Below are 27,987 nucleotides of genomic sequence, written 5' to 3' on the forward strand. Positions count from 1 at the left end.
AAGGCCTCCAGAGCTGTAGCAATTGCTGTTCTGCATTAGTATATCTGATCATCTAAGTTCCCAAGGTTTAATGATTCGAAGAACTAAGAGTGCATAACTCCCAATCAGGAGATCATGCCCTTGTTCTTCTCATTACCCACGCATACACACACAAGCTGTCTGTCTCCACGTAGTAGGTAGGAACATTGTGCATCTCATTCTTTCGGGTGACCCAACAAAGCACCCACTAACAGGGACATAGACGTAGAAAATGTCCTGTTTTTGAGGGAAAAATATCGTGTTAATTGTCAGGTGTCAAGATCAAGCCAAATTGCATGAGAGATGCTGACAAGAGGGTCCTCGGATGGAGACATTCCCTCGGAAGAAGAAATGCTTATTCTTTTTACGACATGAAAGAGACATTTGACGACAAAAGAGATTTCTTAAGCTGCAACCAGAATTTTATATGCCATAAGATCGAATCAATCTTTCACCTGCTCTGGTTCCCAAAAAGTTGAAGAAGGTGAGGAAACCGAGTAACAATTTTCTGAGCAAAAGCAAAAGGTTTGTTCCGCGGGAACGCAAGCAGCCTCCTATAAGCAGACAAATTGAGAAGAAAGGTGGCAAATGGGGAACAGTCCACGCGCCAACAAAAAGGCAAAGAAGACTCCAATACTTCCACATCGATGCTATCCCCACATAACACGGCCACAACCCTCGAAATCTTTCTTTTGTTGATTCGGTCCTATTATAATTGACATTCGCACATAAATCTCAACAGTAGAGAAGAGAAGTGCTAATTTTGGATGTTTAGATCAGAAAGATGAAACAAGAAGACAGTGATCATCCTTTCAAGAACTTTTGATGTGTGTGTTCTTAATTCCCCTGAATATTTTCCATTTGTCCGAACTTAGATGTGCTACTTCAAATCCTTACGATCGAATTTGCTTGTATACTTCGAATTAACTGAGAACAGAGCATATATATATATATATATATGTAAGATGAATTATTCAGACAAACAGAGTATTTGGGTTTGGTCTAAAGCTGGAACAAATAGCCTTTCTCCTTAATTTGAGGAACTAAAGTCTCAAATTCTCATGTAATGATGGGTGGTAATGGAGGAGCACTTTTAGACTCATGGTTATGGCATTGGAACTTTGAGAATTTACATGCAAAGATGCTGAAATTAACATATTAGTATGCATATATGGAGATTACACAAAGTATGTCGATGTGAAAATGTGAGGAAATAACTTGAAAAATGGCCCAAAGTGTAAATGGAGAATAGAGGAATAATTTAAGATTAACCTGTAAATGTCTAAAGACTATATAAAAAGAAAGCGAGGAAACAAGGCGAAGAAGGGAGAGAGAACAAACGAAGGAGAGAGCTCTGTCTCTTGATGCCAACGAATCCTTCTTATTTCTTGGTTCCCTCGCCCTCTCTTCTCCTCGGCCCTTTATCGGTCAAACCACCTTCCCCTTCTCTTTCTCTCTTTTCTGGAGAGAAAGCAGAGAGATTTATTGACAGAATTTGGCCCTTCCGGAGGAAAAAAGAGATTTTGATGAGTTCTGTCTCATGTATGTTTGCCTCCCCTGTAGTATCTCTCTGTGCATCGGTCTGGCTTTGTCGCCTCGGAGCTCGAACAGCGCCAATCATTTGATGGCCCGGCACCTTCCGCCTCCTTTTCTTTTTTGCTGGCCATTATATTATCTTCTGTTTTGTTCTTATTTTTTTCCCGCATCAAAGACGTGACTTTGTGTGCTTTTGGCAGCTTCATTTGAGAGATTTTGTGGTCATTTGGACTTGCTGGGTCTTCATTTGTCTTGAAGTTTGTAGCTTTTTCCTGTTCCGTCTTCTATTTATGGTTCTTTTGGTTCGAGCTGAGATTATTTCACCTAAAATTTGGATTTTGTTTGATCTCAGTCTTTTTTCTATGGTTTGCGTAACTGGAAATCCTTCAAAATCTGATATTTTGCCTTTGGCTGGGCTAAGAAACGATTGTTGAGGTGGGAGTAAGCATAGGTGCCGATCTTTATCGCCATTGTCGAGATATCGGTGAATCTTTTGCTGCATTTGTTCATCTGCTTGATCCGACTGTCATGTATTCGTTCTCTTTTCTACTCAGATCCTACAGAAACTGAACCGATCATGGCTGGGACGGATGACGACAGCTCCATGATCGAGTTCTGGCCGCCTTCGAATCGCAGCTCAAGAACATTATCTCCGAGCTTATCAAATGAGGCGTTTGGTTCGGGTTCATTCTCGGATTTCTTGGCAGAGAATGGAAATGGAAATGTGGGGCCTCTGTGGAAATCTGAGACCCAAAGGATGGGCACAAACACAAATATAGAAGGGAATGAGGCTGGTGTCAGTGACTCAAATGGTTTCTCCCTGCAACCAAGATTGTTTGGATCAAGTACTCCTGGAGGACTTGCTGAGAGGATGGCAACAAGAAAAGGGTTTCAGGTGCCGAAGCTCGATACAGCTTGTATTCCCCCGGCCGGCATGGCTTCACAGTCAGATGTCGGTTTGCCTTATTTGACGATTCCGCCAGGTCTTAGTCCTACCATGTTGTTGGAGTCTCCAGTTTTCCTTTCTGATCCTATGGTAAGATATTTCACCTTGCATCTTTCAGGCAATTATAATGAGCCTTAGATAAATATCCTATGAGAGTTGAATAGATGGAAAATATAAACCAAGATGAGCAAATTAATATCGACTACTTTGCCAAAGGTATAGCTTGTTAAAGAGTGACAATGACCCTCCACAAGTTTCCTTTTGTTTTCATATGGTTTCAGGTACGGTACTTTTGAGAATTGAGCTATGAGCATTAGTGCATCTTTGTGTTCAAAGTGTTTGCCATAACAACAAACCTTTTTTTTGCAAGAAAATAATTCTGTGGATTGTTGTTTGGAACCAGTTTTCGTCTGATGCATTAAGAGCCAGAGTTAGAATCTGGTTTTAATCTTCCTTCACCATTCATGTTTTATCACCATTGAGTATGCTAACAATTCATGCTTGAGCAGACTAACGAATTATCTGTTAGTGTAGGCATGATGTACAATTCTAGCTTAAGCAAGCAAAAAATGATGACAATCATGATATTCTAGTCAACAAATACGAGATGTTGCATACTGTTGGAGCCATTTGTTTCAAGTCTTGCGTAAGTTAATATTTGTTTCCTATTGCCTACATAAACAAACAGTTGCTCGGCTGTGTGCTATCTTATGTCGGGTTAAACTCAATGTGATGTATGTAGAATAGACCGGACATGTGTTATCAGTTTATGATGTTTTGAGATTTTTTTTTGAAATCACTTTTAAGTGTTAAGGAACTCAAATTTAGCCATTTCTATGATTGAGCTCGATAACATGTGATTTAACTTGTCATGTACTTTTGATTGTCATTTTTCTAGGTTCAACTATTTTCAACTACTGGCAAATTTAAATCTGCAGAAGATGATGCTTCAAACTCGATGTTGGTCTCAAATTCAGCAGCTTCTACTAAAAGTGAAGACTATCTATTTGAAGACAATCTAGAAGCATTTGCATTTAAGCCTCCTCCAGAGTCACACTCACACCTTTCAACCTCCGGAAAAAAGGTAATGTTGCAGACACGAATTCTGTTGCTGGTATACTTTTCTCTTGAATCATCACTACACTTTTAAGCCTCCTCCACAAGTGATTTTAGTTTTTTACTTTCATCACTATATACATTACAGAAATAATCTGGATCCTCAGGTAGGATTGCAGCCTCAATCTTACTGAATCATTAGTGGGATCTTCAGAACTAAAACATACATCAGAGCAGATTCGTAGGAGAGTGATGAAGATGTAAAGTAGTTGCAAAGTAAGTAAATAGCTAAGAAGAGAACGCACACCAATTTTATAGTGGTTCGATCGTTGTGACCTACGTCTACTCTCGATTCCTCCTCCGTTGAGGCTACCGACGTCCACTAACGGTCTTCCTTCAATGGACGAAGACCAACTACCCTCTTACAACTCTTTCTCCTTTTCATAGGTTTAAGAAACAACCTTTACAAGCCTCACATCTCTCTTAGAATGATCACAAAGCTAAAGAAGGAGGACACATAGCACTTTTTTAATACTTTTACAATCAAAATCTTAAGACTTTTGTTCACACTTTTCGTGCTCTTTCATGTAGGAAAGAGTGGGGTTTTTATAGGCCCCAATGGCTTCAAAAATGGAGTAAAAAAGTGTCTCATCTCGGGTTTCCAGGGTACTGGCGGTACCATCGCCTGTAGATTGACATTGGACGGTACCATTGCCCAATTTAGCGGTACTACCACCTGATAGAGCCTCGGAGACTGGGCTCTGGTAGTACCACCGCCTGATAGGACGGTACCACCGCTTGCCAGCATTAACTGTCGACGGTACCATCGCCCAGACCACTTGGGAGGCTAAGCCTCAGGCAGTTCCACCGCATGACGTGGCTCCAAGTGGCTGCATGGGCTATACAACCGGTCCAATTCAGCTCTGTTTTGGGTCTAGTTAGCCCCTAATTGAGTTAGTAGGATTTATCCCAAAACTAACTCAAATTAAAAGTCATTTTTCTTGGGTGTTAAACCAAACGAGAAAAACCTTGGCTCTGATACCAATTGTTAGGATCAAGTCAGCACTAAGAAGAAGGTTAATTAGTGCTTTTGGAGAACTACGTCAATTATGAAAAATTTATACGATAAAACCGGATCAGAAAGATGTTTAAGCTTAAAGATGTTCGTAGGAGAGTGTTGAACATGTAAAGTAGTTGCAAAGTAAATAAATAGCCAAGAAGAGAAGGCACACCAATTTTATAGTGATTCGATCGTCGTGACCTACGTCCAATCTCGATTCCTCTTCCGTTGAGGCCACCGGCGTCCATTAACGGTCTTCCTTCAATGGATGAAAACCAACTACCCTCTTACAACTCTTTTTCCTTTTCACAGGTTTAGGAGACAACCTTTACAAGCCTCACACCTCTCTTAGAATGATCACAAAGCTAAAGAAGGAGGAGGACACTTAGCACTTTTTCAACACTTTTACAATCAAAATCTCAAGACTTTTGTTCACGCTTTTTATGCTCTTTCATGCAGGAAAGAGTGGGGTATTTATAGGCTCCAATAGCTTAAAAAATGAAGTAAAAAAGTGTCTCATCCCGAGTTTCTGGGGTGTTGGGCGGTACCACCGGCCAGTCTAGCGGTACTACCGCCTGACAGAGCCTCAGAGATTGGGCTCTGGCGGTACCACCGCCTTGACACGGACTTAGCTGGTTTTGCCTAAATCGTGCGGCACCCTTGCGCGTCCGTCCGCAAAGGTCAGCCTCCCCGAAGCCTCCCATTGTCCCTTAGGACCAACAAAAGAGAGAACGGGTTAAAAAGAACGCCTCAAACGGGATCCACAAGCAAACATGTCCGAAAAACACTTCATGGACAAAGCAAATTACAAACAGACTTTACAAGCTCTGAACAGTGGCACAACAAAGGGTAAAATGGTCCATTACAGACCGAAAAGATCTCGCACGTGTCTACATGACACAACCTTTATTTACAAGCCTAAAGAGGCCACCAACCCAACTAAAATGGGACTATTAAGCCTTCGGCCGCCCCTTTACATGTTGTACAAGGCATGAACATGCCAAACGACACGGACATACATAAGCATTACATCAAACACCTTGTTTAGAAGTTTGTCCGTGACATTCTCCCCCACTTATCCCTTCGACGTCCTCGTCGAAGCCTTTGTGAACACTGCAACTCTTCACCTTTGCTGAGTCTTCAATCTTCTGCTTTAGCTGCAATGCGCCTCCTGGCTCCCAGCTGCTCTCCGCTGCTGTTTCTGAGTAGTCGAACCTTTGATCCGCCATGCTGCTTCAACTCACCAATGACTCTTGACTCTGGTGTGGGGTTGGCTGAGTTGTTTTGATCATTGTTGATTCTTACGGATCCCCCAAATGAAGGAAAAAGACCATCCTTACTGCGCCAGTCTCTCAAAATTTCCACATGCTGCTTGAACTGGGTGGATGCTTGTTGGAGCTTTAACGAGCATCGCCTCGCAAACTTCTGAAGTTTTGGGTCCTTCCTCCACAAAATCTGCTCATTGACTCTTCTTTCAGTTAGTTGTCACATCCAAGTAGGTTCGCATCACTTCCGCTTTCGATTGGCATTTCGTTGGGAAATGAAGCGGACAATCTACTCTCAGTAGCACTGATCACCGTTGGTGAGGATTTGACAACTATTGTCTTCCATTATCTTCGAAGGGTCTTTGAACTTGTGCAGAGCTCCTCTGCTAGATAGATAAGAGAACTGGGGTACTCGGTTTCGCCCATTCTCTTAAGAGTTGAGAAGGCAAAGGTTACTTGACTTCGCCCGCCTCCTCGAGGTTGTACTTCATGCATCGAGCTGGTTACTGGCCTTCGCCTGCTCTTTGCTCACACTTCTGAAGCACTTGAAGTGTTTGCACTCCTTGCGTTGAGTTAGCTACTGTGATTCACCTTCTCAATGCCATTGAACTTCTGGAATGCAGGAAGTTTTCACCCCAACTTGGAGTAATTCTCTGATAGATGAGGTCGCCTCTGGGATTGTACCGTCTTCTCCATCAACCCTGCCGCCTACTCCACTGAGTAGCAAAGGTACAGCACCACGTACTGCCTGCTTCGTTCCTTGGTCGTGCACTCTTGCATGACCCGAAGTCCTTCACTTACGGCTATCTTGATGAGAAACTTGTTGACACCGGTCTTACGAAGTTTCTTGGCCTCTGCCCTTCAGCCTTGTCTCGGTACTTGGAGATTGCCTCTGCATGCTCCACCTCCTCGGCCCCTTTCACGACCAAGCGCTCTCCCTCCGTGAGAGCAAGGGATCAATGACTTTGACGGAAGTCCCGCCTCTGCGGTACCATGGCGCTGCCATGCCCATGGCCCTACCATCCGTCGCCTCGCATCTACATCCCTTTTCTTCACAATCAGTAGATATGCCTTCGTGACACTCCTCTGAGTCCACCTCCATTCTCACTGATTGCTTGATTTTGGGTAGCTAAGTCCCTCTGGACTTGTCGTCGCTTCCTCGCCCCTTTCGACCTCCTGCTTCAACACCTCTGTGTTCTCCAAGCAGTCTGTTTGGTCGATGGAAATACAGACTACAACTCCCATGCATGGCCTCTGCCATCACATTGTAGGGTTTGCACCGATTCTGTTCTCCTTAGCTTCCTTGGTAGCAACGTTCGCTTACTCGACCTTGTCCTCTGACTTGTCGGGCTCCCTTAAGCGAATATGAGCTCTGGAGCAGTCCAACTCTCCAGCTGCTTCGATCATACCTCTGCATGATCAAGTCCCTCTCATGGGACTCACTGGTACTTGCATTCGAACTTTTCCCTTGGTGGAACCCAGCCCCCATATGCTGATGACCAAGGTTTTCATCCGATGCAAAATTCGGTGCACGCCCGGAAGACCCGCCTCTGCGGTACCATGGCCTTCACTCCTTGAATCCATAGCCCTTCTTGCCGTCGTGTTGTTCACCAAAGCGGAGCTCCCAGTAGCTCCCGATCATACCTCCATATGATCTAGTCCCTCCCGGGACTGTGTCGTGTGTGTCGCATTGCCACGAACTGTTCCACCACGATCCGCTGCACCATGTCGCCTCCTGGTGACATCTCCATTGCATTCTGATCCTTGTGGAATAAACTCGAATTGTGAACCCTCCATGTGTGGCCTCTGCCAATACATCGCAGGGTCTCCTCCACCTTCGATTTTGTTCGCTCCTTTGGCAATCGACCTTCATCCACCCACTCTTGGGTCACACCTAGATGAAGCACCGCTCTAGGACAGTCCGTCGCCTAGAAGCTCCCGAAGTCCACCGACTTCGCTGTAAATTGTGCACCATTGCCTGGATCCTGGGCCTCTGCCCCTACCAGCACAATCTCCGCTGCGCACCGCTTCCTTCATAGCAACTCGAATGGCAACACTATGGCATATTCTTCAAGAGTACCCGCCTCTGCATCCTCTTGCCCCGTGCTAAGGCCTTCTGAACTCAATTTCGCCTCCGCAAATTGAGTCGCCTTAGTTCCTCCATCAAATGCTCCTCCGAGATAAGGTGCATGTGCCCCGAAGCTCCCTTCGTCTTTGGCACCATGCAAGATGAGTCTGCTCCGTCAGAATGAAGGACCCATGGAACAACATGATCTTACTCTTGCCTCTGCAAGAGTTCATGTCCTTGACCTCTGTCTAAGGAAAGCACTGTGCCTCTGCTCCATGTTCCAACTTCTATGCTGGCTCCCTTCAAGCGGCTTGAGTACTTCGCCAAGTTACCCCCAAGTTGCTCCGCTCCTCGTTTTTTTTTTTTTTTTTTTTTTTTGCATTGAGTTGATGGTGGCCCTCACGCCCACCATTCCACGGGTCAGCCCTCCCTTGAGTCCGATCTCCATATCGACTCTAAGTGTGCCTTCATTTAAGTTGCTTCAGGTCGCTCCCCCACTTGATCTCGCAATGCATCCACCCATGCATTCTCTCGAGCGAGATCATGTGACAACTCCTCGCTGCTTGCTCGGTCCATTGAGCTTCGTGGAGTTGTTGTTTGTGAGGTACTCCTCCTCAACATGTGAAGTCCGTCTCACATGATTCTCCCTCTGGAGAGCCGAGACTTATCCCTCCTGGATAACTGTCCCGTTGGAGCAACATCTCTCTTCGTTTCGGAGACCACCATCCCCTTGGACTACTCCGACCTACTGAACAAACTGTGCATTGTTCTGCCTCTTGCAAACGCACTTGCTAGATTGCGCCTCCACGTCAATACAGCCACCGCTGCACCCCTCCAGGCCTAGCAACATGCTGAACTCGTTGCACACTTCAGCCTCCTCCGGACGTATCCTTCGCATGCCGAAGAGAAAGTTTCAATGCTCCATGGCGCCGAGTCTCGGTCGCCTTGGGATGGCCACGAACAATCCATCGTCCGCATACAAGCCCATGCATGAGTACCGAATTCTTCGAGTTAGCAATTCCCCTCACCTCTGTGAGCTTTGCACAACTCTTTCGGTCGCTGAGCAACTCATTCCACTTTGCATGGTCTCGTCCTTTTGCCAAGCGCCTCGCTTGCCTTGAGCACCATCAAGTAAAGTTGTCAACGTTGAGCCGTAGCTCAAACTCAGCCATCCCAACCTTTGTGCGCTCCAGATTCTTCCAAGCTTGCCTGTTCTCGTGGTGCCTCTTGCGCGAAGGGTTGGCCATTCCTCTGAATGCCAATCTCAGATGCCCGCTCCTCTGAGCGACTCTTTTCCCTACATCTCCATGCCCGTTTTCCCTCAAACGATCGCGCATGTGCTGACTGCCCTCAACGCAGCCCCGCTAGGTCCCCCACGTTTGCATGTCAAGTGTTTCTATGAGTGCTTGTCCCGCTCTGATACCATATGACACGGACTTAGCTGGTTTTGCCTAAGTCGTGCGGCACCCTTGCGCGTCCGTCCGCAAAGGTCAGCCTCCCCGAAGCCTCCCATTGTCCCTTAGGACCAACAAAAGAGAGAACGGGTTAAAAAGAACGCCTCAAACGGGATCCACAAGCAAACATGTCCGAAAAACACTTCATGGACAAAGCAAATTACAAACAGACTTTACAAGCTCTGAACAGTGGCACAACAAAGGGTAAAATGGTCCATTACAGACCGAAAAGATCTCGCACGTGTCTACATGACACAACCTTTATTTACAAGCCTAAAGAGGCCACCAACCCAACTAAAATGGGACTATTAAGCCTTCGGCCGCCCCTTTACATGTTGTACAAGGCATGAACATGCCAAACGACACGGACATACATAAGCATTACATCAAACACCTTGTTTAGAAGTTTGTCCGTGACAGCCTGGCAGCATTAAATGCTGACAGTACCGCTGTCCAATCTGGGTGGTACCATCGCTCATACCACCTGGGAGGCCGAGCCTCAAGCGGTTCCATCGCATAGTCTAGGCGGTGCCATCGCCTGACATGGCTCCAAGTGGTTGCATGGGCCATATAACCGGTCCAATTCAACTTTATTTTGGGTCCAGTTGGCTCCTAATTGAGTTAGTAAAATTTCTCCCAAACCTAACTCAAATTAAAATCCTAACTACGATAGTTAAGGCTAAAACAATTATGATTACGAGCAATTTAAGTTATCCAACATGTCAATTGTTCAATTGATTTTTTGATGAACTTCCGGCAAACTCCCGGTGATCTTCCGGCGAGCTTTTGGCGAACTTCCGGCGAGCTTTCATTGCACCGTCCGATCTTTCGGTGTATCCTCTGATTCATTAGGCTCGATGCCTGATCATTGACTCCGGCCCAACATTCGATTCTTCTTTAATTGTTTTGTCTTTTTCACGATCGTAGTTAGTCCTGCATCACTTATCTCAACATATGAATTAGATCATTAATTCATCAATTGATTTCATCATCAAAATTCGAGATTCAACACTGTCTTCTTTTAATACTTCCACATAGTTAAGAAAATTAGAGGTTCTCCATCCCTTTAGAAAGGACCAATGTTAATTGCTAATGCAGATCTAAATATTATTAGATGCATGCATGGAACAGTCCATCTTCTATTAATGTTTCTATATAGTTATGCAAATCAAGATGATCTTTATCCATTCAAATCTTGTTTTCTTAACCTACTTGATAATATTGATCAGCCGCAGGAGTTACCAGGCATGGAGGTGTCCACTCAACCAGAAAAGCCTACACGAGCAGGAAGTATAGAAGCTGACAAGAACAGCATCCAAAATCAACAAGAATTTCACCTCCAGGCTGGCTTTTCTGCCCCATCTGACAGAAAAGATACTATCAATAATACTAAGTTAAACCAGAGAATGTTCAACTCCTTAGTGGCAAGTCACCATTCTCCAGCTGTTGATGACCAGCATGATGGGGAAGGTGACCTAAGAGGAGAACTTTCTGCAGCCGCTGGCACTCCAGCTGAGGATGGATACAACTGGAGGAAATATGGGCAGAAACAGGTAAAGGGTTGCGAATATCCAAGAAGCTATTACAAATGTACTCAACCAAATTGTCAGGTGAAAAAGAAGGTGGAGCGCTCTCATGAGGGCCATATCACTGAGATAATCTACAAGGGTGCCCATAATCACCCAAAACCTCACCTAAATCGCCGGCCTGGTATTCCTTCTTCTCACCCATTCAATGATGCTCAGATTGACAGCACAGAACAACCTGGTTCGCAAACAAATTGTGATGGCAAACCTGCAAAAGGAAGCTCACAGAGTGGTAATGGAGGCCAAGATTGGTTGGTGAATGGCCTGGAGGCAACCTCATCTGCCCCTGCTGCTGCTGAACAGTGTGACCCTTCTAACTCCTTGCCGCAGAACCAAGATGGTACCCGTTTATCCTCAGATGTTATTGGTGTTTCATCCACAATGTCCAATGACGAGGAAGATGATGATCGAGCAACCCATGGCAGTGTCTCACTTGGTTGTGATGGTGAGGGAGATGAGACCGAGTCTAAGAGAAGGTTAATTTCTTGTTACCACTTTAATGTTGAGTTTCTGCAGTAGTTTGAACTAGGAAAATTTCACCTGATAGCCAAACTTAGTTATTTCATTTTTTTGTGTCTGAGGACTACAATAATAAGTTGCCTGTTTCCATCTATTGTGATTCAGGAAGATAGACGCTTGTGCCATCGAAATGAGTGCAGCTTCAAGAGCAGTTCGTGAACCAAGAGTTGTGGTTCAGACGACTAGTGAGGTTGACATTCTGGATGATGGGTATCGTTGGCGCAAGTACGGACAAAAGGTTGTCAAAGGAAATCCAAATCCAAGGTACGCCTGTTACCTATGTCATAGTTCAATTGATGGCTGCACATGTAACTCTAATTCATGGGAATCCTATTTGTTTTCGTATGTTATTGGTTGGAGCTGGAGAGATCATCTGAAATACTCTCTCAAAGAAGCATTGTCTCGGTGCAGGAGTTATTATAAGTGCACCAATCCAGGATGCATAGTTCGGAAGCACATAGAGAGGGCCTCACATGATCTTAAGTCGGTGATTACAACATATGAGGGCAAGCACAACCATGACGTCCCAGTGGCTAGAAGCAGCAGTCATCCAAATTCTGCTCCTTCCTCAAATCCCAATTCAGATCCTCAACCTCATAGCCTTCTGCAGAGGTCAGAGCCAACCCAAGACAACTTTGTGAGGTTTGACGGCCATGCACCTCTTGGCACATTTAGGTTCCCTGGAAGAGAGCAGTTAGGACCAGCAACTAGCTGCTTCCCTTTTGCACTGGGACAACCAGGCTTGACCAACCTTGCTATGGCTGGATTGGGTCCTATGGCAGCAATGAAGATGCCAGTTATTCCTCCAGTTCATCCCTATCTGGGTCATCATCATCCTGCTGAAGCAGGATATATGATGCATAAAATAGGGCCAAAGGAGGAATCTGCGCCGGATTCAGTGCTGCCTGTGCCACCAAATGCAACTTCAGTTTATCATCAGATGATGAGCAGGCTACCTCTAGGACCGCACCTGTAAATAACAGAAGGAAAGCTGAATGCTTCTCTTAACACCGGGAAGAAAAAGATGCTTCTCTTAACCTCGATATCATCCTTGCTCCTTCAGACTTGCTCCTTCAGACTTGTTCTAGCGATGTGCTTCTCTAAGAGAAGACCAGGAATATAGGTAAGTGCAATATATGTTTTGTTATCGTCAACATGACCTGATAGCAGGCATATCGCAAACATCTCTTTTTATCGAATTGATAAAGATTGTTCTTCACTTGTCTTTTAGATTTTAATACATCATCTTCAGATGGTCTAGTGGAAGGACTGCAGTTTCATGCTGATGAATTTTCTTCCAGTAGAAGGATATGTGTTGAGAAGATGTCCATTTTGTTTTGGGTGATCAGTAATGAAATGTCCATTTTGTGTAATTGTTGATGCTGAGCTTCATTAACTATACTCTGTTCTCAATTATTGCAAGCAAGACTTCACCAAAGTATGCCAAGTCTTAGCAGATGAAACAACTGTTTGAAAGATGGCTTAAGAATACATCACATGAAAATTTTAATTGAGATAAACCAAAGTTGCTTCCCAAGCACAAATGTTTTGTTTTTATTTGATGGATTCTAATATATATATATATATAATTGTTACAAAGTTAAAAGAGAAGTGACATTTAATATTTATATTCATATGAGAGGCCGAGTTGGAGTTTGACGGTCCTGATGTAAGGAATTTCAAGATTTCATTCAGAGTTTTTCTTGGATAGGATCCATAACCATGTGGGGTGCCCCATAGGCGCGCGCGCGAGAGAGAGAGAGAGAGAGAGAGAGGAATCCTCATCTTCTGCCTCACTGCCGACGTTGACGGTGGAGGAGGGAAGAAGGACGAACCCCGGGGCAAGATATTGAGTGGTCCGGCCACCAGGATGCCCCCACAAGCGACTTGGTGGTACGGGAAACGGCGACCGTCGGCAAAGACGAGATCTTGCGGATGCTGGAGGAAGGCTACTTGGAGAGCGAGGCGTTTGTGGACGGGTGGTGCGACTGGATGATGGAGACGTACCTGCGTCTGAAGCAGGTGAAGGAGCCCGGGGCCATGGAGCGTGCCTCAAGGACAAGGAGAAGACAGAGACGTACCGGTTCCACAAGGACAACCCGGAGGTACACACATTCCTGGATCATGCGGCAGAGGGTGGACGCTATCCTGTGGCTGATAAAGGAGGAGGATCGGAAGTGTCTGTCGAGATGTTGCTCACCGAGTGAGTAAAAACAATGGTGAAAGCCTTTTTCTTGTATGTTCTCGATTCTGTTCTTTCAGATTCGTGATTCTTATCATTAAATGTGTTCAACATCATCTTTTGTTGCTAGTTTGGTAAATAGCTGTGGAATCTGCATGACCATGACAAAAAGACATTGGTTTATTTGGAGAAGTTCTTAGAAACTATGTGGTAGCAATGACAAAATCACTGGAACATTATTTGTTTTCTTGAGGAGATGAGACACCAAATGAAATAGATGAGAGATTAAATTGGTTGTCCGATGGAATTGGAGGTGGATAGATTTGGCAGTGGTGCTGGTAGAAAGATGGGGAAGTCGTATGAAGCACCGAGGTGCTACACAGATTGTAACAAGAGAAAGATATTGGTGACTTTCCACTTAGTGAGGTTTTTGGATTCTATTAGCATTAGAGGTTGACCTACATTGAGGTTTCATTCTTTTGATAAGTTTTATTGCTTTCATATTTACCATATGGGAACTAAAGAAGAAGCCTTTTCTTTTCGCGTGATATAATTTGAGTGATTCAGTGTGGAATGTGTGTCCTTGTGACTTCTTTTAACTTATGAAGATACTATTGGTTACAAGTAAAAGGCTAAATCTGTAGGACAATTGAAGGTTAGCTTCACTTACAGTTTCGCAAGGAAGCTTAAGAAAGAAGTATTGCACATAATATGTTATATTCTGCTGTGTGTAGTAATTTTCTAAAAGATTGATTATGTTTGGCAATTGGAAATATTTTTACTGCATCCCTTTACCTTAAAGATAAGTGCTAATAGAGATTCAGGAATTCCACCTCTGTTGGTATCGATATTGCCTCTTTAGTTGCCAACATGGATAGCATGACCTAATCCATCTGCTTAGATCAGCCTAATGCTTATTTTGGAAATAAGCAATCGGAAATATTTTTACTGCATCCTTTTTCCTTAAAGATAAGTGCTAATAAAGATTCAGAGGGTTCACCTCTGGTGGTATCGATATTGTCTCTTTAGTTGCCAGCATAGATAGCACGGCCTAATCCATCTGCTTACATCAGATTAATGCTTATTTTGGCTTTTACTACATGTAACCCTTCATTTGTCATGAATTTAGTTGCAAGTTTCAGGAAAAAAAAAAATACTATGGTGTATCAACTGGTTAATGCATCATTTTACCGTTATTCTTCAATGAATTCCACCTTAAACATAGTAAGTTCAGTGAGATTGGATTGAATGCTTTGTTTTGTAATTATTTTCTCACTGTAAACATGATCCTCTCATGGTTCAGTTCCCCCTGTGTTCTAGACATGAATGTTATTACCGGAGCCACAAGTTCTTCATTGTTTTTAGCCGACTTTGAAGGTATGGACGGACGACAACAAAGAGTTGGAGAATTTGTATGCAAGGTAAACTGAGATATCATTTATCTTTACTAGCATTTAGGTTAGCCGAAAATAAACATTTATGTCGAGGCTGAAGAATCACTTTAAAGCTAAAAGGCTTCCTAACAGAGTCTTACATATGCATAACAATTCGAGATATTGGATGAAGTTTCATGCTTATTTCTGCTGGCATACTATAGCCATTTTTTTTTATTGATTCTCACGATTACAAAATGCAGGATCTCCAGGATTAGTAATGGTCATTGCGAACTTTAGAAATCGAAGAACGAAGGGAATGACTGGCTGACTCATGGACTTGCTTTTCTGAAATGAAGAATCGACAAGGCACAATACTGGTTTGGATGCTTTTGATTTTTGTTTAAGAGCAGCTTGATACATTTACAATTAGCTCTATAATTTTCCTCCAGTTGTCTGAGGAGGTAAAATGTCACAAGCGTAGCAGGAGGCAACCAACAGAAGGATGGATCTTTGCTCTTGAGAAGTTGGGCTCCTGCAATCTTCCTCACAAATCATCCCATTATCGGAATGACACGGAGAAGATGCATCTGAATCCCATCTTTTCGCATTCCATTGCGAAATAATGTTTGATCATCATCAGGAGGAAATATTGGTTTCACTCTGCTGCACTGCTTGCAAATTTTGATCATGCACCAAGCATAATGTAAGTGAAATGGTATCTCATATTACACAGAGATTGAGCTGAATTGTTTGGTAACCGTGAATTAATTTCCAGTATCCTTGCTGTTGCAGGAACGGATAAAAAAGATGGTGGCCTCAAAACTTGCTTTCTGTCAGCAATCAGTTCATGTGATCTTCCCAGGGGTCGTGTACTGCATGCAGCCCCATCACCCTTTTCTATCCCAACACACAAGGTGGGTGGGCGCACTTCCTTGTCTCCGTCGCCGTCTCATCTCATCTGCCGCTTTGTGACTTGCAAGCAAATGCCACAATCGAAGCTTAAGATTACATTAACTCATCGAACAAGGTGTTTGCTGTTCTAAGGTCAATGCACTGAAGAAGTACAGGTCAACATACTTCCATCTGTTCTTTAAGTGATACAATTGGGATTCTTCTTCTGATCACACAACTCATCTTTGAAGGTGATCAATCAACTGCTATAATACTCGCATGCATCATGCTAACATCGATGTGAATCAAACAATCTACACTGTGTTATCAAAGGTCTTCGTAGCAGCAGAGCATGTGCAGCAATAATTTGGAGCCCAGAAGTCCACATCAATGAACACACAGATCAAGCCATACTAAGTATGGGAGTTCAGTGAGGACAGCTCCCAGGGCCTGTGCGACAGCTTCCATGGCTGGCCCATCACAAAGACCTCCCACCACGCAGAGACGCATCACCAGTTCCGCCCATCAGTCATTCCATGCTGCCGAACTCGGGTCGGATCCCCTGTAGATCAAATCCGCATCCGATGATACGTATGGACGTCCGACATTTCGGCGCTGCGGACCGAACGCAGCCCGCCACCTCACCATGTAACGACACCACGTGGCGCGGTGCACGTGCTGTCGGTCGGAGGCCATCTGCGTCGGCGGGCTCCACGCGTCCTGACCGGGGCCCGCCTCGCAACCCGGTCGTCGTGTCGTACCTCTGCTCTCTCCCCAAAGCGTCGTCGTCATCATCGTCTTTTACGTTGTGCGTGAGTCGCGCCCTAAGTCGAGGTTCGAGTTGCGGGCATACGGTTCGAGAAATCATTTACACCGAAGAACCGGTCCGATGAGCCGGTCGGTTCGAGACCGCATCGGAGGTGCCTAATCACTCTCGCTTGGACTCATTCGACTTCAAAAGACCCATAATCGACTGAAACAGGGGAAGAAATTGTCTTCTTTCACCTAATCTCTTTCTGCAATCTTATCTCACCAACCTCAAGTGTAGGCTTATGTACATGCCATTTAGCAACAACTCATAGCTCCAAATACCGAGAATTATAGGTTTATATTTATCTATCTATCTATCTATCTATCTATCTATCCTGGGTTTCTTATTATATGTCTTAATCTACTGTTAATGATGTCAGTATTGTATTGTATTGGCGCCTAGGAGAATTGTACTGCTCAATTGCAATCAATGCTTACAATGCTTGTTTATAAAAGATAGATTTAAGTTACTTTTGGAACGCTAATAATGATTATTTGTAGAGCCAAAATTTAATGCAAAAAGAGGCATCCAAATCACAGAGTATTTTGATTGTAATGAACCAAGGATTCTTTCACCGGCAAACATGAAAGAGGATTAGGATTATGCTGTTGGTCACCACCACCACCCCAAATCCATCCAAGCTGGGCATCATGCATCAGAAAGTCTCCGAGCCTTTGCAAGAGGTTGCAATTCTTTTCTGAACCCCAAAAGCATATACCTTTGCTAGTCAAACTAATCTTAGTTTAATGAATGAAGTGCCTCGCTTTGTAGTATATCCTTGCATTAAGGGGCCAGGGGCGTATCAGGGAACATCGATATCTTTTGGTCCATCGCACCATCCTTGTCTCTTTGTCTTTTGGAAAAGGAGAAGGGGGAAGAAGTGCCTTGGATATATCTCCTATAAATAAAAAGGTGGCGTGTTGGGAATCATGAAAAATTGGACACAACATTAAAGCTAGCATCTTTGTTCCATCCATGGAGTGTACTGGAAGAATTAAACTAGAAGAGGGAAAAAAAAAAAGAAAGAAGAAAGAGAACGTTTGATTTTTATTTAATGAGTACTTTCCGATGAACACCTTTACATTTGTTCATGTGCATAAAGGCAAAGATTGTGAGAATTTGTTGTGCAATGCAGGTAGGTTGGCTTCAAAGAGATCTGAGTTAATAATGATTGGGAGAATTTAAAGTATTGATTGATAGATTGCTCAGAGTTTGAAGTCTGAATGCAAACATTGAGCTTACTCACTAACCTCTTCTTGCCAGTGGGAGAGACATCAGAAGATAGATGGATGATCTCTCTTTTGCATTTTGGTCCTTGAACAAGGGCAGTTTGGCCAACTGAGGGACCATGGAAGAAAGAAGGACATCACTATGGTTTAGGAGAAAGGCAAGGTCAAAAGTTTAGCATCCTCAATTCATTTAAGTATAATGTCAGCAAAAGAAAAAGGAGAGTGAGAAGATGATAGAAAAGCTAATAGAGTTGGTACAGGATAGGACAGCTCTCTGAATACTCTCCTCCATTTACTTTGCCCTTCTCTCTCTCTCTCTCTCTCTCTCTGGAAGTTGCTGTTGATGTACAGGGCCTGCCTTTGGTGGGGAACCTGATGCCATTTGATATGTGAGTGGGTGGTGTTTTCGCTCATCTTTTATTCCCTCCTATCTGCTTACTGTGAGTGGTGGAGGAAAAAGAAAACATCCTCTCCTTTCTCTTGAGTTCCTACTTCTCTTCCTCTCTTTTGTTGTGCAGGAAACTCTACAGCAGTTGCAATCTCGAGTTTGGTTGGATCCCTTCTTCCTTGTGAGTCCAAGACTGCGTAAGGCCTGGAGACGCTTCCTCTCTCTAGTGTGATTTTTTTTTGTGTTGTATCTCCTCCTGCCATGATTTCTCTCTTCTTCGATCTCTTGCACATAATTCTTCTTGCAGAGTCCTTGAGACTCTGAGAGTCTCCATGTGGTGGGGGGGGGTACTGTTCATGTATTTTCTTTGGGTCTTGTTTCAGCCCCTGCATCAGCTTGCATCATTCACGTCCTCGTGTTGGATCTTCCATCTGATCAATCTCTCCTCCCTTCCTCGCCTCTCTTTCCTTTCCTTAAATCTTTTGCTGGATGTCTTGGATCTTTGTTGGGTTTTCTGTTACTTCTTGGGAAGAGGAGGAAAATCTGAAAGGGGTTTTCTTCAGATTTGCTAGTCATTTTTAACCAGTGAATGGCGGTGAGGAGGAAAATCTTCTTCATCATCCTTCCTTCCAAGAAACTGTAATTTCACCTACTTTATTCCCTTCCGTTCCATCCTAGGAATCCATCAAAGCGAGGCCCCAAAGATGAATGTGAAAGTGTCTCAGCCTTGATGCCCTTCATCTCTCTCTCTAAATTTCCATCAAGTTCCTTGGGTGGCTATGCTTCTAAATCTCCTTGGGTGGTTGTTTAGCTTGACGCCCAAACCTCGTGTCGTACTATGTTCTCTTTTTGTTTTGTTTCTTTTACTCATCATTTCATGTGCTTGGGTCTTCTGCTTCCTCCTTGTGATCTTTCTGTAAGCTTCCTTCCTGTACTGTTCTAGAGTGGCGTGGTCGCCCCTGTGGTTCTCCTTACCCCTTTGGTCACATAAAATGACAGCTCTGGAAGTTTCCACCCACATGACTTTTGATCTTCTCTGTGTTTGGGAGGCCTGGTTTTGAGGAGCCTCATCTACATTCATGGCACTGAGGAGCCCCAAAATCCAGTCTTAGTTCTTCTACATGAAATAATGTTCCAGAAGACTCCGCCTTCTGTCGTGGTTCCTATTTCCTCTCTAGTAAATGCTTTCTCTTTTCTCCTTTTGCAGGCATCAAATCAGGTGAGTTCTTCTTTTGAGGGGTTGCTTGGGAGCTCAAGTCCTTTGTTATGCTGGAGGCTAAGGATACGAGAAGGCCCAGTAGCAGTAAAGCTCTTGGGCTACCACTTGTGTTAGAAGATTTAGCAAGATCGGAGAAGGCCTTCTTCAGATGTTATCCACTAAAAGCCCTTCAGACCCTTCATGTTCCTTCAACCTTCCTGCACTGACAACTGATGAGAGTGCTCCCCAAAGCCTCGCCATCCCTGAAGAGACACCAACTCCTAATTTCTCCATAAGGTAACAGTTTCCTTAAATACCATTATACTGCTTCTTGAGATATTCCTCAAAAGCAACAAGGAATGGAGGACTTGATTTTATCTTTTTAGGGTTTAGTTTTCTTGATGTGATGATTAATTTTATGGGTTAAATTAACCATGGCATCCGAGAAGATGAAGTTACCCTTATGCTAAGGGCGACAGATTTAGAGGGTCATGTATTTGTATCTAGTTTTGTCGATTGATTTGCATTATGGTTTGAACTCTTTGTTATGAGGTATCAAATTCCTTAGTTGCCTATGTTTGAAATTTGAGTTATTGGAGTGGTAGCAAATACTTTGGAAGCTTATTCCCATGCACCTGTTGCTTTGATTTCAGAGACTATGTGTTTGCATCAAGGAGCAAAAGCATCGGGACGAGCTGGCCGTTTAAGCAGCATTTCTTGCAGCTTTGCTTGAAGCACGGTGTCAAAGATCTATTGCCACCTTTCGAACCTCCAGGTTTGGTGAGATTTCGCTGCTGCAGAAAGGGAATAGAACCAGGACGGCCTGTTGCATGCTCGGCGGTTGAACCGATCCTGCCTCACGTCGATGCTCAAGGGGATGACCCTGGTATCAGACAGGACCCGTGCTCACTGTTAGAGAACCCACTTCCAGATGGGAATTCGATCGCTTGTCAAGGAATTAGTCATGATCATGTTGATGCAGAAATTGGCCTGATAACAAGCGATGACCATGTTAATGTTACTTCTGGTGAGATCGGTGGACTTTCCTGCTCAGTAGCTGTAAATAGAGGTGCCTCTGAAGCACATTCGGAAATAGATATCATTGAACCAACCAAAAGACTCGAAAGCTCGCGTGAAGTGTTAGGCAAAAGGTGCAAGTTGGTAGTCAAATTGGGCATCATCTCAGAGAACAGCCGAGCAGAGGACGTAATATCTAACAGTAGCACAGTTTCAGATCCAATGGCTTCAAAGGTTTGTCCGGTTTGTAAAACATTTTCTTCGACTTCAAACACGACTTTGAATGCTCACATAGACCAGTGCCTCTCGATGGAGTCCAACACCAAGTTGGTTTCAAGCAAATTCCTAAAACCAAAAGTGAAACCGGGGAAGAAAAGGCTGATGGTGGATATATACACCACTGCTCCTCATTGTACACTCGAAGACCTTGATAAGAGGAATGGAACAAACTGGGCCGTTGAATTGGCATTTGCGACTGCACCGACTGCTGCAATTGATATAGAGACCAAGAAACGGAAGTTATTACCAACAGATTCTAGTGATGACCTAAATGAAGGGGCGGTATATGTTGATTCAAATGGCATAAAGCTCAGGATTTTATCCAAGCTTAGTGACACAGCACAGCCCAAGGAGGAACTGAAGGTTCGGATACATGAAAAAGTCACAGAGATGAGCAAGAGTATTTTTAATAGCAAGAAGAAGCATGTCACAGCAAAGTACTCAAAGAAGATGAAAATGAAGGCACAAAGTAAGAAGTTGAGTTCATTCAAACTGTTGAAAAAACAGGTATTTCTATCTTTCTTCTTCATAGGGGAATCTAATGGCTGCATTTGAGTCCATATACTAGTAAACCTTATTACATAAACTCATATTAAGCAAACTGAAGAAGTTTCAGTATTCAATAAGTTTTATACTCTTTTGGAAGTTGTTTGGTTTATTTAATCACATGCTGATTGAGTATATTAGTCATTAACATCATCTCTTTATAATTGAAGTTTGCAACATGCTTAAATTCTAGATGCACTTAAAAAGTCTAAAGGAACCTCCGATACTATTTCTTACATTCCTAGCCTTAGTAGTATCTCCTTCAGTTCCTTTTCCTCTAAATTCACTGTATTTGGAAGCTGGAACTTGTAACTGTTTTGCCCTCACTTTTTCCCAATTCAATCTCTCTCAATCATGATCTTGGCTTTAGCTTATCTCTACTTCAAATTTGCAAGATTTGATGCTTTCCTCTCTTGCAGCTTTGTACCCAACTGTTCGATTTTCTCCCTGAACTCTGACCACACTCTTCCAACATTCATCAGATGTGATTTACAATGCAAATTTCATGCAAATTCTATGTTTTCATGCTTATTTTATTATCTTAAACCTCATCCGTGTTGATCATTATGCTGATTTGATAGCATGAGATGTATTTGCTTGACCAGATTCGAACTGCATCCGAAGGAGATCATAATACAGAAACTCATCCTGACAATGTAGAATCACTTTTACATATATCAGATCCAGGAGAGCTCACCAAGTGCAGTAGGTCTGCATCTTTAAGACAGTGGATTTGTTCAAGACGATCACATGTCTCAAAGAAGCTTGTTAGGAAGAATGTCCATAGCACCACAGATGCTGCTGTACCAGTTACTAGGAGTAGGCTGGCTGAGTGTAGCCAACTGGATGCTGGCAATTCTTTTGCTGCTATAAGTCACCACTTGAAGCTTTCTAGATCGTCTGAAGACTTAGCCAACTTTCAGAAATCAAACAAAAATAATTTACAGTTTAAAATGGTTCACTCCATGGATGTTGGCATGGAAAAATCTGAAAGCTCACCTATCTCAAGTTCCGGATGGTCACCCAATGATAGTGTAGAAAATGGTCGTCTATTGAGAATATCAAAGTCATCTGTGAATTTGGTGGCTACTTCCAGAAGGAAAACAAACGAGATTCACATGGGGATTCACCATCAATCAGATAGTTTTTCTGAGAAGACAAACATGACTGCAGAGATCTGTTCTACCTCAATGAACGTTCATACTGTTTCAAATCTGAAGAAGAATAACTCACTTAGAAGATCACCCTTGAACTTGGAATCAAGAAAAGTTGATCTAAGTGAGAAACTATCTACCTGCAAAAGGTTTCGTAAGCATAGATCCATTTTTAGGAGTGGCAGAAGTGGAGCAGAATTTCAATCTACAGCCAGTGGACTGCATGGTTCCAGTGTTGATATTTTAGGAACAAGGGAATCCCCAGGATCTTGTGAACTTGATCATTCAAAGAGTGTCACAGTATCTAGAGTGAGAGAAATGATGAATTCGGAATCTCCAAGCAGGAAAGATCTCCCAGAGTCCACGGAAAGAGATGACAGAAGCACCACAGAAGAGTGGAAAAACAGTACACTGAAGAAGCCATGGCCTGGAACTGAATGCACTGGTCCTGATGTTCAAAACCTAGATATGCAAGTGGAGGTCTTGGGCAATGAAAATTATGTCAGTGAACCTTCGACAAGGGTGAATTCTGGTAATCCTCTTTCTAATGACACTGTGACTTCAGAAAACCTGCAAGCAGCCTGTGGTTCTAAATTAGAGCCTCCTCCATTGGTTGAACATGTTCAGTCTACGTCCAAAAGTGAAGTCCATGTGGAACGATTTGTACAAAGATCTGAGAAGCAAGAGTTGAGCTGTGATGACATATCCAGACAAGAGAATAACGGCCACAATATCCAAATAGCAGATAAGATGGAACTCACAAGGGGGAAAGACACCTGTGTAGTTTATCCTACAAATTGTACAGTTGACACCATGTCCATCCAGGATTCTAGTGGTTGTTTGACTAGTCATGGGGATATGGAGCCTGAAATACCCGAAAAGAGCACATCAATAACCTCAGTTAGAACAATTGAAAAGGGTGCTATGAATCTGGCTAGTGACAATGAACCATGTGGATCACCTGTCTCAACTGCCTCTACCATATCTCTTCCTTCTCCAAAAAATTCCAATTGTCGAGATTCAGTGGCTGAACCATTTGCAAGTGCTATTAATGCTCAAGATAAGTTTGGTTCAGTAGTACCAATTACTGAAAACACCATAGTAGTAGCTGAAGGAAGAGATAATGAGAGAAAGAATCAAGAACTCAAGGTGAATCTGCCAGCAAATGAACCTGATCGCTCAGTGGATGACAAACCTTTCTGTTGGTCGTGTAGGGAGAGCCTTTCAAGAGATTCTCAATTGTTAAGACAAAGTACTACACTCAGGACAGCCAGGGGAAAGCAGGTCTCCAACTTATTTGCCAGGCCAAGAGTCTCTTCTTCATTTAGCTCGTATCAGAATTGTAAATCTAATAACATGGTCAGCTCCGGCTTGCAACCATCTGCTCTATCTACTTCTGCAGGTAAGGTTCCAACTTGCAGTGACTTGGGTTCTGGTACCCCATCATCTCATTCGGAGAACCAGTCAAACTCCAACCCGATACTTAGGTTGATGGGTAAGAATTTGATGGTGGGGAACAACGAAGAGTTTGTGCGACCTCAAAGTGCAGTTTTGGACTATGCACCACGAGCAACCATCTTGTCTTCTCTTGGATATGCTTCAACCAACAATCTCTTGGAGCAGGAGAATTTTCGATGCCATCACCAGATTTTTGGTGGCTCTGCTGCCTTTGATCCAGCTGTATCAATGGGTGGGCACCAGTTTCCTGTGTTCATGCTGCCAAGCACCCGAGTGGCTGGTTTTTCAGTGACACCCCTGCACACTGCTTTTGTGCCAAGACCTGATCGGCAGACTCAACAAAAGAATGGTTACAGAAGGCCCAACACCTCTCAAGCGTCTCATATGATGAATGAGGTGATTGTGATCGATGACTCTCCCGAAACTGATAATAAACCAGTTACTAGTCTAAGAAGTCCAACAAGTACTTTGCCTTTTGCTACTTCAGGATTGAATCATTTGTCTCAAAGACCGATGTCCTACTTTTCCTCACGAAGCCACATTCGGGATCTTCCTGGTGGTCCGAGACACTTGTTACCGAATCCGTACACTGGGGTCAATGCTAGTTTGATGAAGCGAGGTGGCACTTTGGAAGGCCACAGCGGTCTACCGCCTGGCCCCTTTGTGTTCCAATCTGCTACAACAGCTCACATGAGGCCATCAGTGTGTTACTCTCGGACCCTGCGCTGATCCTACCTGTACAAAGTGCTTGTGGAATATGTTTCTTCTCCAGTTCTGCTCTGCAGCCATCTCTGCCTGATCCAATGAAACAGCAGGCACCAAGAAAGGTCTGTCTTGAAGCTGAGGTTACCTTGTCTCAGACTTCTTGATATATAGGTCTTCTTAATAACTGTGAAACATCCATCAGAACAAAAAGAATGAAACTTGTATAAGAATCTGACTGTTAGAGTTCTGAAGTCGGTTGTGTATCAAAAATTGATGTTTTAAAGACCTTGTTGGCTGCAACAGAAATACTTTCCTTCAACATCTCAAAAATCCATGCATCTAAATCATCTTTTAATTATGGCAATATGTTTTCTTCAAATTGTCATTCCGGTTCACATATATAATTTGTGCTGAATATTTGTGGAGGATTCTGCAGGTTTTACACTTCTTTTCTATTCCAGAATGATGTTATGAAATAATCAAAATTTGTAGGATGTGTGAAATATTATGTGGCAATAAGCAGTTCTAATACTTGCTTGACCTTTTGTGCATGCTACTTCACTGGTGGTTCTATCAGAAGTGATGCAGTCAAAATCTCATTGTCAGTGCATACACATTTGAAATGCAATTGCTTACCTACATATTATCGAGTTCACCAAAGTGAATGAATCAATCCGAACGGCAAAATAGAACCGCTTGCCTGATTGCATTATATACTCCATTACTAATTAACGTGTTCAGAGGATTTGAAGTACTCGTATGATCCTTAGTTCTAGTGATCCCATTGCATGTTCTAATGTTAACATTAGGAGAGACACATGAAAACATTCGTAGATTCCACTGTCACATGAAATATAGCCGTTGCATAAGCTTCAGTTTTTTGCATGAACAGTAAGAAGGTAAGCTAACAGGCAGGAGAGAGAGAGAGAGAGAGAGAGAGAGGAGAGAGAGAGAGGCTATGAAAAGTAGCAGCCGTTGATGAAGAAAAGGTTGGTGGCAAGGCGACGAGAAGTTCTTGTGATGTCACTGATCCTGAGGGCAAGCAAAGCAGTGTGCGGCGTAGAAGACACGCAAAAAGCTGTCGCCCAGTCGGATCATGGCGTCGCTCGCATGTGAGATCCATCAGCCAGTGACAGGCGTGGAGATTGGAATGGGGGGAGATGTGGCAAGTTGTGTCGGCTATCTCTGCTTTTTATCTCTTTCTTCCTCCGCTTGTGGTGCTGCTCGGCGTTATTAATGGAGGGAATGGGCATCGAGGAGCGTGCATTGCATGGAGAAAGAGAGACAACGCTCATCGGTAACGTTTAGACTCCTCGGGATTCGCGTGCCCGACGCCTGCCCCTTTCTCTCTCTCTCTCTCTCACTCTCTCTCAAGTCACATCTACCATGTTCTACAGTCAAAGTCCGCACTGTTTACATGAGACCAAGTACAGATGCCTAAGTTGGAAGCTACGTGCAGGAGGGATTTGGATAGATGAGCACAAGAGATAGAGATGGCTTCAGTGATGAAGGAGCTTGAGGCCCTTCATCACTGAAGCTTAAAGGTTCACAGTGTGCTACTTGAATCGACTTGTAAGGATTCAATGGGTATACACTATAATTAAACTAAGCTTATACATTTTACGTCAATGATTTAGGCCCAGAAGCAAATCATGGCATAAAGTCATTGCTGATTCTGGATTATGTTTGTGATTGACGAGAACGATAAACCCTGAATCGAAGGAAATTGAAGTATCTCAGACTTATTGCGAAGGATTGTCAAGTCCACAAGAAATAGCAAGCCCCTTGCTGATTTACTCAGTTAATATGTAGCGGAAATCCATTATTTGGTGTCATTCTCAAGATCTTGAGAAGAAGAAGAAGAAGAAGAAGAAGAAGAAACAAAGCTAGCAATTTTCCATTGATTAGAAAGAAATGCATCACCACCACGACCACACCACATGTTTAACTTCCCATCTTCACACCCCCAAACGATCGATCATGAGAGCAAAATGTACAACCAGAAGCCTTCTTACATGATTCAACAGCGACACCCTCAACCAAAGAACTTGGGGTCGTACCCATTGCTGGAGGTGGCAAGGATGTAGTAGGCGACGATGTGGCCGATGGATCCCCATGCAAGCACGTCCACGATGTTGAACCCCACGGGGTCGTTGGACTTGAGCAGACCCACGTACTCCTTCGCCCGGGTGTCGCCGGCCTCGAAGTGCGTCACGCCGTTCTGCTCCGGCAGGCCCTGCTTCGCCACATTCTCGCGCTGGAAGTTGAAGAAGACGAACCTGCCCAGGAAGAGGGAGAGGCCGGTGCTGAGGCTGATGACCAGCGACGGGTTCAGTTCGGCCCGGATCCCACCTGGCTTGCGGACGGGACGTACCGGTTTGATGGAGATGGCTCGGGTTTGGGGGAACTGGGAGGAGTCAGTGGGCTTCAGGGGGCGGAGGCCACGGAAGGAGGTGGAGGAGGGGGCGAGGATGCTGCCCTTTTGCATGGGATAGGTGAAGAGAGTGGAAGTAGCCATGGTGTCCTGGTTCTTCTTCCAGAGAGAGAGAGAGAGAGAGAGAGAGAGAGAGACAGAGACAGAGACAGAGACAGAGACAGAGACAGAGAGAGGGCGAAGGGGTAAGTAATAGTGGAGATGGGAGTCGGATAGCGTGAAAGATTCTGATGGAGGACAACTAGGATTGTTGTGGTGGCGGAGAGAGGGTTCGTGAGGAGGAGGATGAACGAGGAGGGAGGCGAAGATCCGAGGAGAGATGAGGTGGGCGGACGCGATTGGCCGATGGCGGATAGCATATCTAGATCACAACCCACTATCGAGACTAGATTCCTAGAAGCAAAATGACTTCTCTATCCTTATCTGGTGCTAAGCTTACCAGTGTGATTACATTTAGATAGGAAAGTAAAATATTTAATCATATATTTTCATCATATTCCTTCTCATACGGTCGATTCCGTTAATAAAAATACTAAAATATTTAATTATAAAATATCATACATATTTAGTGATAAATCAAACTGAGATAGAATCAAATACATGTGATATTTTCGAAACAAAATCGATGACATAAAAAAAAAATATTTTATTTTTTAATATAAAATTTAAAATTATAAAGATCAAAATGCTAAAAAAAATAACTAATTATAGTGAATAATCTATAATTAAACATATTTTACCATCATTCTTTTTTTTTAGATTAAAATTAAAGACACATTTGAAATACTAGGAAGATTGAAGTTTTTTTCTT

At 43.6% G+C, this 27,987-nt stretch overlaps 3 protein-coding genes and 1 long non-coding RNA gene across 8 annotated transcripts; 3 read left to right on the plus strand and 1 right to left on the minus strand.

The window, feature by feature from the left end:
* The first annotated feature begins 1,324 nt into the window (after positions 1–1,324).
* LOC135673008 (probable WRKY transcription factor 2) lies at positions 1,325–12,794 on the plus strand. 2 transcript variants are annotated; one of them, XM_065181661.1, is made up of 6 exons: positions 1,325–1,560; positions 2,109–2,590; positions 3,399–3,584; positions 10,633–11,465; positions 11,614–11,772; positions 11,920–12,794. In XM_065181661.1, exons 1-6 carry the CDS (start codon positions 1,383–1,385, stop codon positions 12,482–12,484), a joined length of 2,403 nt encoding a protein of 800 aa, XP_065037733.1. In that variant the 5' UTR covers positions 1,325–1,382; the 3' UTR covers positions 12,485–12,794. The 2 variants fall into 2 exon arrangements, with proteins under 2 accessions (XP_065037733.1, XP_065037734.1); XM_065181662.1 differs by having other exon boundaries at positions 10,639–11,465.
* A 2,496-nt stretch (positions 12,795–15,290) lies between these two features.
* Positions 15,291–16,289, plus strand: LOC135673009 (uncharacterized). The gene is made up of 3 exons (XR_010513201.1): positions 15,291–15,443; positions 15,516–15,769; positions 15,859–16,289. It is a non-coding gene; the product is annotated as an uncharacterized LOC135673009 (long non-coding RNA).
* Positions 16,290–18,298: 2,009 nt separating this feature from the next.
* Positions 18,299–25,061, plus strand: LOC135673010 (uncharacterized). Of its 4 annotated transcripts, none has more exons than XM_065181663.1 (5): positions 18,299–18,386; positions 18,516–18,582; positions 19,593–19,880; positions 20,237–21,386; positions 22,031–25,061. In XM_065181663.1, exons 3-5 carry the CDS (start codon positions 19,753–19,755, stop codon positions 24,764–24,766), a joined length of 4,014 nt encoding a protein of 1,337 aa, XP_065037735.1. In that variant the 5' UTR covers positions 18,299–18,386; positions 18,516–18,582; positions 19,593–19,752; the 3' UTR covers positions 24,767–25,061. The 4 variants fall into 4 exon arrangements, with proteins under 4 accessions (XP_065037735.1, XP_065037737.1, XP_065037738.1 ...); XM_065181666.1 differs by lacking the exon at positions 18,299–18,386 and having other exon boundaries at positions 18,415–18,582; positions 22,031–24,433; positions 24,525–24,661; XM_065181665.1 differs by lacking the exon at positions 18,516–18,582 and having other exon boundaries at positions 18,371–18,386.
* A 1,558-nt stretch (positions 25,062–26,619) lies between these two features.
* On the minus strand, positions 26,620–27,408 carry LOC135673011 (photosystem I reaction center subunit V, chloroplastic-like). Its single transcript, XM_065181667.1, has one exon. The coding sequence runs from the start codon at positions 27,258–27,260 to the stop codon at positions 26,778–26,780; it is 483 nt and encodes a 160-aa protein (XP_065037739.1). The 5' UTR covers positions 27,261–27,408; the 3' UTR covers positions 26,620–26,777.
* Between the last annotated feature and the right edge of the window lie 579 nt (positions 27,409–27,987).

Source organism: Musa acuminata, chromosome BXJ1-5, assembly GCF_036884655.1.
Source record: "Musa acuminata AAA Group cultivar baxijiao chromosome BXJ1-5, Cavendish_Baxijiao_AAA, whole genome shotgun sequence".
NCBI lineage: Eukaryota > Viridiplantae > Streptophyta > Magnoliopsida > Zingiberales > Musaceae > Musa > Musa acuminata.